The sequence below is a fragment of the Bos javanicus genome, chromosome 25 (genome assembly GCF_032452875.1).
Source record: "Bos javanicus breed banteng chromosome 25, ARS-OSU_banteng_1.0, whole genome shotgun sequence".
Taxonomy (NCBI): domain Eukaryota; kingdom Metazoa; phylum Chordata; class Mammalia; order Artiodactyla; family Bovidae; genus Bos; species Bos javanicus.
This window is the reverse complement of record NC_083892.1, coordinates 2,670,425-2,680,197: the sequence shown is the minus strand read 5'-3', so window position 1 is coordinate 2,680,197 and position 9,773 is coordinate 2,670,425. Positions and strand designations below refer to the sequence as shown.

Below are 9,773 nucleotides of genomic sequence, written 5' to 3'. Positions count from 1 at the left end.
GGACAAAACAGGCTGTCAGCATTATTCTCTTACTCATTTGCAAGTCTGGCCAGGGTTTACCCAGTTATGCAGAGGGACCCACCTGCACACCCAGAAAAATTCAAAGGCTAAATGACTGTTGGACAGAAAAGGGCGAGGGTGAGGTCCCAGAGGTGAGAGGGTCCTGTCCCCTGCCCAAGGTTGGGCCACAGAGTCCCCAAGATGTTTGGGTAGGTGACTCTCAAGAACCCTACCCCTTCCCCACACCCAGCAAATGCCTTGCGTGCCCCACATGTAGAGCGTGCAAAGTCAAGTTCCCAGGGAGAGCACCCCGAGAAGCTGTTAACAATTTTAAAAGCAATTGGATAAGATAATATGTAGGTAATTTATTGACTATGCCAAAGCCTTTGACTGTGTGGATCACAATAAACTGTGGCAAATTCTGAAAGAGATGGGAATACCAGACCACCTGACCTGCCTCTTGAGAAACCTGTATGCAGGTCAGGAAGCAACAGTTAGAACTGGACATGCAACAACAGACTGGCTCCAAATAGGAAAAGGAGTATGTCAAGGCTGTATATTGTCACCCTTCTTATTTAACTTATATGCAGAGTACATCATGAGAAACGCTGGGCTGGAAGAAGCACAAGCTGGAATCAGGATTGCTGGGAGAAATATCAATAACCTCAGATATGCAGATGACACCACCCTTATGGCAGAAAGTGAAGAGGAACTCAAAAGCCTCTTGATGAAAGAGGAGAGTGAAAAAGTTGGCTTAAAGCTCAACATACAGAAAACTAAGATCATGGCATCTGGTCCCATCACTTCATGGCAAATAGAAGGGGAAACCGTGGAAATAGTGTCAGACTTCTGGGCTCCAAAATCACTGCAGATGGTGATTGCAGCCATGAAATTAAAAGATGCTTACTCCTTGGAAGGAAAGTTATGACCAATCTAGATAGCATATTCAAAAGCAGAGACATTACTTTGCCAACAAAGGTCCATCTAGTCAGGGCTATGGTTTTTCCCGTGGTCATGTATGGATGTGAGAGTTGGACTGTGAAGAAAGCTGAGTGCCGAAGAATTGATGCTTTTGAACTGTGGTGTTGGAGAAGACTCTTGAGAGTCCCTTGGACTGCAAGGAGATCCAACCAGTCCATCCTAAAGGAGATCAGTCCTGGGTGTTCATTGGAAGGACTGATGCTGAGGCTGAAACTCCAATACTTTGGCCACCTCATGTGAAGAGTTGACTCATTGGAAAAGACCCTGATGCTGGGACAGATTGGGGGCAGGAGGAAAAGGGGACGACAGAGGATGAGATGGCTGGATGGCATCACCGACTCGATGGACGTGAGTTTGAGTAAACTCTGGGAGTTGGTGATGGACAGGGAGGCCTGGCGTGCCGCAATTCATGGGGTTGCAAATATTTGGACACGACTGAGCAACTGAACTGAACTGAATGTATTGTTGGGCCTATAGCACATAGAAATGTAACATCTGTGAAGCAATATAGTTCCCAATAACAGCAAAGAAGCAAAGTCCTATAAAGCTTTATAGGACTAAGGAAATGATGGCAGACAGTAAGGTAATAATTATAAGAATGTATTGTTTGTAACATTGATACAATATGTAAACCAATAATACATAATAATGCTTAAAATGGGGAGGGAATAAAACCATATAGAAGAAGCATTTCTGTATACAATAGGAATTAAGCTAGTATAAATCTGATGCTGATGATCAGTTAATCCTAGAGCAACCACTAAAAAACCCAAAAAATATAGTAAAAATTACTGGTGTTAAAATGCTACATTAGAAAGTACAGAATAAATGCAAAAGAGCAGGAAAGACAAAAAAGGCACAGGACACAGGAAACAGAAAGTTAAATGGTAGATATTAGTATTACAAGTGAGTGGGGGTACTTCACTGGCAGTCAGGTGGTTAAAACTCTGTGCTTCCAACACACGTGCACGGGTTCAATCCCTAGTCAGGAAACTAAGATCCCACATGCTTCCCAGTACAGCCATAAAAAAAAGTGAGTGGGTTAAAAATCCAATCAAAAGTCAGAGATCATTAAACTGGATTAAAAAACATGATCAAAGTATATGTTGTCTACAGGGTACACACTGGATTCAAAGACACATTGAATTGAAAGAAGGATGCAAAGAGATGTCATGCAAATAGAAACCACAGAAGACCTGAATGGTTACAATAATATTAGACAAAATATTAGACAAGTTTTTACTCTAGATAAAAGGGATACCTTATAACAGTAAAAAGATAAAACAAGATTATATAAAACAGATAAATATGCCTGTATCTAATAGAGCACAAAAATACATGGAGCAAAGGTTGGGGATTTCTTTCAGACTTTGGAAGAACAGGTATTGTCCCTCTTATTACAAATAATTCTTGGATATATAAGACTAAAAATGGAAAATGCTTACCATTTATCCCTTTAGACAAAAATACCAACACACAATTACAAAGAATATAAAAAATTGTTATAAACAGAAACCGCCTTGGATTCAAATTCTGTCCATTTTCATAAAAGATATCATCGTAGCTCTCTCTGAAGTTAAGGGAACTGCCCTATTTTTTGTCTTTATCCTTCATCCTTCTCAGTGATGTTTTAACCAGTTCCATCTATTTATCAATGTTTTATTTTCTGCAGTCATTTTCAAAATATAAAGTTGTACTTTTAAATAGTAATACTTCCTTTATGTTTTAATTCAGTAACAGGGTGACTAGTGAGTTTACTTTGCTAGAGCAACTTGATGGAAATACAGAAGGGAAGGAAAATAAAATTGTGGAGACTATTCAGAAGTTTAGAAAGACTATTATAATATGTAAGTGGAAGATCATGATATAGGTTTCTAGTATAAAGATTAAAAGACAAATTTTAAGTTTTACATGATGGAAAAAATAAAAATATAATTTTCTTAGAAATTAGTTCCCTTTGGGCTTTTCTTAGCCTATTTCATTACTGAGCAGAAAAAAATTTCATAGCAATCACTTTTCCAAGAGCCCCTTTTATGTCCTGGTTTCTCAGGCTGTAGATGAAGGGGTTCAGCATGGGGGTCACCACAGAGAACATCACACCAGCTGCTACATCTGTCTCCACTGCGTGGGAGGACAAAGGGTTGAAATACAGAAATATGATGGTGCCATAGAAGAGGAACACCACAGCCAGGTGGGAGCCACAGGTGGAGAAGGCTTTCCATCTCCCCTTTGTGGATGGGATCCTCAGGACAGCACAGGTGATGAGGACATATGAAGCCAGGATGCAAACGAACGGGGTGATCATGATCAGGGCACCCTCAGTCAGAATCATCACTTCATTGAGGTGTGTGTCAGAGCAGGAGAGTTTGAGGAGGGGGGTCACATCACAGAAGAAATGTGGAATGGTATTGTCTGCACAGAAGGAGAGTCGAGCCATCAGCAGGGTGTGCAAGAGCATATCCAGACTGGCAGTGACCCACGACCCAGTGACCAGCAGGGCACAGAGCTGGGGGGTCATCTTTGCTGAATAGTGTAAGGGGTGGCATACAGCCACAAAGCGGTCATAGGCCATCACAGCCAGGAGGAAATTGTCCATGTCCATGAACATAAAAACAAAATACATCTGCGTCAGACACTCAGAGAAAGAGATGGTCTGGCTCCTGAGTACGTGGTTGGCCAACACCTTGGGGACAGTGGTGGAGGAGAAGCAGGTGTCCACGAAGGACAGGTTGCAGAGGAAGAAGTACATGGGAATGTGCAGGTGGGAGTCCATGATGATGGCTAGGAGGATGAGCAGGTTTCCCAGGACTGTGGCCAGGTACATGGTCAGGAAGAGCAGGAAGAGGAGCTGCTGCTGCTGCTGGGGCTGCCTGGAGAGCCCCAGGAGGAGGAACTCAGAGACTCTCGACTGGTTCGCCTCTACCATGGGGCTGGACTAAGATGCAGAGATGAGAAGCAGAGGTCAGAAACCTAGAAGCTAATGGTTTGGGTGCAATAATCAAAGCTCCAGCGGCAAAGGCAATGGCATCCCATTCCAGTACTCTTGCCTGGAAAATCCCATGGACGGAGGAGCCTGGTAGGCTGCAGTCCATGGGGTCCTGAAGAGTTGGACACGACTGAGCGACTTCACTTTCACTTTTCCCTTTCATGCATTGGAGAAGGAAATGGCAACCCACTCCAGTGCTCTTGCCTGGAGAATCCCAGGGATGGGGGAGCCTGGTGGGCTGCCGTCTATGGGGTCACACAGAGTTGGACACGACTGAAGTGACTTAGCAGCAGCAGCAGCAGCAGCAGCAGCAACCATAGTTATGCTAATAAACCCTCCCTCAGAGTTGCTCAAGGGCTTCCCAGGTGGCACTAGTGGTAAAGAACCCACTGCCAATGCAGGAGACATAAGAGAAGCAGGTTCAATCCCTGGGTTGGGAAGATCCCCTGAAGGAGGGCATGGCAACCCACTCCAGTATTCTTGCCTGGAGAACCCTATGGACAGAGGAGCCTGGTGGGCTACAGTCCATGGGGTCACAAAGAGTCGGACACAACTGAAGTGACTCCATGCACGCAGAGCTGCTCAGTCAGAATCTGCCCCTACTCCCCACACCCTCAACTTCCAACTCCCAGTCCTACATGATGCTGGTCCCATTGGATTAATTTTTAAAATTATATCAAATATAACATAAAGTAATGCACAGCCCTCCCCTGCCGCTATGTGTGTCTCTATTAAGGTTCCCAGTCTTTCTCCTACTTAGTAGTTCGTAGAGAGAAGAGAAACAGTTGGTATTGGGTTTATCTCAAGCTCCAGCTGAGGACAGCTCCTACTCCCTGGATCTGGAAGATTTAATGAAGGAGGTCCTTCCAAAAACTCCACCCATTAATAAAGAAATATTTAGACTTCCCTAATGGTCCATTGGTTAAGATTCTGAGCTCCCACTGCAGGGGGTGTGGGTTCAACCCCTGGTCAGGGGACTAAGATCCCACATGCTATACAGCACAACCCAAAAAAGAAAGAAATATTGACTGTTACCATCTCACCTGGAGAAGCTTGTGCTGTTGCCATCAAGTGTGCTTCACCTTTGAGGAACTGGCCAGGGCTCCTCTTTATTATAAGGTTTGGAAAGCCTTGGAAGGATAGGTAGGTCCTGAGCAGGTGAGGAGCAGAGTGTTCATGACCTCAGCTTTCTTTGCAGGAAGGATGTTTTTTGGAGGGGGGGGGCAGGGTTGGCCAGAAATGGTTACTTACAGTAGCCTCCATGGCCATTGGGATCAGATTCCCTGAGAGCCTTATTAGAGACAAGCAGAAAATAATTGTCCCACCTGTTTCCTGGTCCCTATGAGCCCAACAATGAAAACAAAGTATATGATCTAACTTCAGGATCAGAACTTGGAGATAAAGCAGTCTGAGTGGAGAGGAGTTCCAGAGAAAATCCTTTGAAATCTCCAATTTCATCACCTTGCTAATCTGGGCTTGTGCTTATGTATTTGACAATTCAGCTATTAAAAGGTCTTCTTCTTAGCTCAGAAAGTGGGGTTATTGCAGTGTTATCTGAATAAGCCTCTTCTTTGTAGAGCTAGTGATGTATTTGCGGATAGGGAAGCTGGGGTGGGGGAGAGTTGTGCTTCTTCCTGTAAAGCATCTGATGTAAAGGATCAGCCTGGAGGGAGAGATGTAGCAGACAGCACAGCATCTCCCGATTGAGAAACTCCAGGCTCCCAGAGCAGACTTCTGTGGGGATGTCTTCCCAGCACACAGTGGGTCACCCTTTTCTGGGGATGGTCATCAATCCATACTCACAGGAGTGTGGGCTCCAGCAGCCCAATTTAGAACCCACCATCTCCTCCCAGTGAGGATTTGTGATGGATTTGGAACTTTGCACTGATGCTGAGGACCTGTGGGTTATTCCCAGTATGACTTGGTCTGGATGGGGAAATCCAGAAGCTTGCAACTCTCTCTTGTCTGCCTCATAGATGGAGAAGGAACAATCTATGCAGAAAAGCAAAAAAAAAAAAAAAAAAAGCACAGAAACAACAATGAGCTGGAGAGAATATTAGTGGCCACCCTGTTCAGAGTTCAAGTCCTTTCCTTTTTAAAAAATATTTCTTTGTTTAAATGTTTCTTTCTTTGTGTGTGCTCGTCATGTCCAACTCTTTGTGACCCCATGGACTGTAGCTCGCCAGGCTCCTCTGTCCACGGGATTCTCCAGGCAATAATATTTCAGCAGGTTGCCATTCCCTATTCAGGGAATTCCCTGGTGGCTCAGATGGTAAAGAATCTGCCTCCAATGAGGGAGACCTGGGTTTGATCTCTGGTTTGGGAAGATCCCCTGGAGGAGGGCATAGCAACCCACTGCAGTATTCTTTCCTGGAGAATCCCCATGGCAGAGGAGCCTGGCAGCCTACAGTCAATGGGGTCACAAAGAGTCAGACAAGACTGAGTGACTAAGCACAGCACATTCCAGGGGATCTTCCCGACCCAGGGGTCAAACCTACATCCCCTGCATTGACAGGCAGGTTCTTTACCCGTACTGCTACCCGGGAAGCCCCTAATATTTGTTCATGTGGCTGTGCCCAGTCTTAGTTGCAACATGTGGATTCTTAGTTGCATGTGGGATCTAGTTCCCTGACCAGAGCCCCCTGCATTTGAAGTCTTAGCCACTGGACCACCAGGGAAGTCCCTCAAGTCCTTTTCTGATGGTTGAGTACTGTGGCCTCACTCACAGTTCTTAGGTGAAAATAATAGAGTCTTGCCAATTAAGCAGAAAAAGATTTCTTGAAACTGATAATTCTTACTTTAAAAACATGGAGCAACTGGAGAAGTAGGCTCAGGAGGTCACATGGCAGCTAGAGTGGCCCAGATCATCCACAGCACAGGCTGGATTGGCAGGTTTATCCCAGCATGAACCTCACAGCTCATGACTCCGACACAGCTAGCACTGGGCACAAGTTGCCACCAGAAGCGCTGTTGCCCAGCAATCCCTTGTTGCTGCAATAGCTGCCACTGCTAGGAAAATCTCCTTGCTCCCTTTCTTGTGTCAAGGCTGACTCAGGATATCTAATCACACATGCCCACAGCTTAGCTCCTAGAGGGGCTGGGATAGAAGTGATTCAGTTTCCTGTGACACAGGAAGAAGTAGGCTTTTCTTCCCCACCAGAATGACAAGGTAGGTATTTTTACCTAAGCTTTGGAAGGAGTCACAGAAGTTGGGAAGCCAAAGAAGATAAGCTCCCATTGGAATCCATCCTCCCAGCTGTAATATTAACACACACTCCTCTCACCTACTTACCCTTCAATAGAGAAATTCTCTGGTCTAACGTAATACAAGTATCCTTCTCACCACAGAAGAACATGAGTTACTGTATCCAGGAGCCAAACTAAGATCTTCCCTTCTCCAATCATGATCCCAATATGACTTTCTATAACTTCTGAATCGAACTTGAAAGCTAAGCAATAACTACATACACTACATACATGTAAAACAGAAGGACGGAGAGAAAAGAAGAAAGCTAACTACCTCAAGAGATAAATATAAGCATAACAGAAAGAGGGAAATATGACTGAATGATGTAATATTCATTTCCATAGGTAGTCACGAATGATTAATTGATATCAATAATTTCCTTTATCCACAATCTTTAAATTTTTTTATTTATTTTTATTTTTTTGGCTGGGCTGGGTCTTCGTTGCTGCAAGTGGGGACTACTCTCTAGTTGCAGTGCGTGGGCTTCCTGTTGCAGTGTCTTCTCTTGTTACGGAGCACAGGTTCTAAAGTGTGGGCTTCAGTAGTCGTGGCAAACCGGCTTAGTTGTCCCGTGGCAAGTGGAGTCTTCCCAGACCAGGGATTGAACTCGCGCCTCTTGCATTGGCAGGGGGATTCTTAACCAGTGACCCACCTGGGAAGTCTCCCTTATCCACAACTGAATTCATGTTCCATTTACCTTTAGCCAGCATCTCAGCTACTCAAGGTTTTAAAAAAATCTGAGTAGTAACCTAAATTCTCATGTCTGAGAGATCTGCCCTTCTTATGATCTTGCCCATATAAGACTCTCCTAGAGAAGGCAATGGCACCCGACTCCAGTACTCTTGCCTGGAAAATCCCATGGATGGAGGAGCCTGGCAGGCTGCAGTCCATGGGGTTGCTAAGAGTCGGACACAACTGAGCGACTACACTTTCACTTTCACTTTCCACTTTCATGCATTGGAGAAGAAAATGGCAACCCACTCCAGTGTTCTTGCCTGGAGAATCCCAGAGACAGGGGAGCCTGGTGGGCTGCCGTCTATGGGGTCGCACAGAGTCAGACACGACTGAAGTGACTTAGCAGCAGCAGCAGCAGTCTTTTATTAACTCCCATCACAGGACATGGCAATTCCAGAATCTCTCAAGGAGATCTTTCTACCCATAATCGTCTCTGCTACCACTGTGCAGCAGAAAAACTACTCTCTATAGTCAAACTCCTAACAATATTAGAATCTCCTTTTGTTCAGTTCATCCAGTAGCAAAAGGATCCCAAACTGGCCAGCAGGAAGTCTCTTCAGAGCCCAGTACTGCTGGGGTAAAAAGCAAAATGTTACAAGTACATCAAGAGGTATTACAAAAAGAGGTGCCTACTTCTACCTCTTGTTTCCTTGCCCCATAAACTGCTACCTGGGAAAAAGTTTGGCATATATTGTCCACTGGTATGAAACTTATACTGTATTCTATAAAACAGCACCCTAATCTTACAGGGTAGCCTTGCTATGTGCATGTGTGCTCAGTCGTGTCCGACTCTTTACATCCCCATGGGCTTCAGCCTGCCCGGCTCCTCTGTCCATAGAATTTTCCAGGCAAGAATACTGGAGTGGGTTGCCATTTCCTCTTCCAAGGGATCTTCCCAACCCAGAAACTGAACCCAAGTCTCCTGCATTGGCAGGCAGATTCTTTACCACTTAGCCACCTGGTAACCTCAACTGGGGTCAAAACTGAGTCTTTAAAAGACCATTTCTCTATTCCTAAGGTCAACTGTTCCTGGTAATGGTGTGGAAGTAAACACCAAAGAATCCTATGGACACCGGCCTTATCCTTTGTGTAAGTTATCTGTGGTCAAGTAACAAGTTATATCAAAACTTTGCAACTTAAAACAATAAACATTTCTATCACACAGTTCCTATAGGTCATGAATCCAGTCATGAATGGTTTAGTGGAATGGTTCAGGATCAGGGCCTCTCATAAGACTGCAGTTATCTGCAGATTCTCAGTCATCTGAAAGCTCAACTGTGGTGGAGGATGAGTGTCCAAGATGGCTTGCTCACACATTGCTATTGGCAGGAAGCCTCAGTTCCTCGTGTGGAGTTCTCCAGGGAGCTAACTTGATATGTCCTTGCAACAGAGGAGCTCATTTCCCCCTGAGCAAGTGATTCAAGACAGCAGCATAGAAGCCACAGTATCTTTAATACTGAGCTCTAGAAGTCACACAGCATCATTTCCGTAAAAACCTATAACTCACACAGTGCTGCAGACCGAATGTCCCAGCAAAATTTGTATGTTGAAATCCTAATCCTCAGGTGATGAAGCCTATGGAAGGTGATTAGCTCATGAGGGCAGAGCCTTCGCCAACAGGATCAGCACCCTTCTAAGAGCCCTGAAACAGCTCCCTTGTCCCTTCTACCATATGCAGTAGAACTGCCATCTATGATCCAGGAAGTGTGCTCTCACCACACAACAAATGTGCCAGGATCTTGATTTTACACTTTCTAGCCTCAAGAACTGTGAAAAATAAATTTCTTTTCAAAGAAATGTATTGGTTGCATCAGATCTTAACTG

At 44.7% G+C, this 9,773-nt stretch overlaps 1 protein-coding gene across 1 annotated transcript; it reads right to left on the bottom strand.

The window, feature by feature from the left end:
* Nucleotides 1-2,962: 2,962 nt before the first annotated feature.
* On the bottom strand, nt 2,963-4,018 carry LOC133237958 (olfactory receptor 1F1-like). Its single transcript, XM_061400495.1, has one exon. It carries the CDS (start codon nt 3,905-3,907, stop codon nt 2,963-2,965), a length of 945 nt encoding a protein of 314 aa, XP_061256479.1. The 5' UTR covers nt 3,908-4,018.
* Between the last annotated feature and the right edge of the window lie 5,755 nt (nt 4,019-9,773).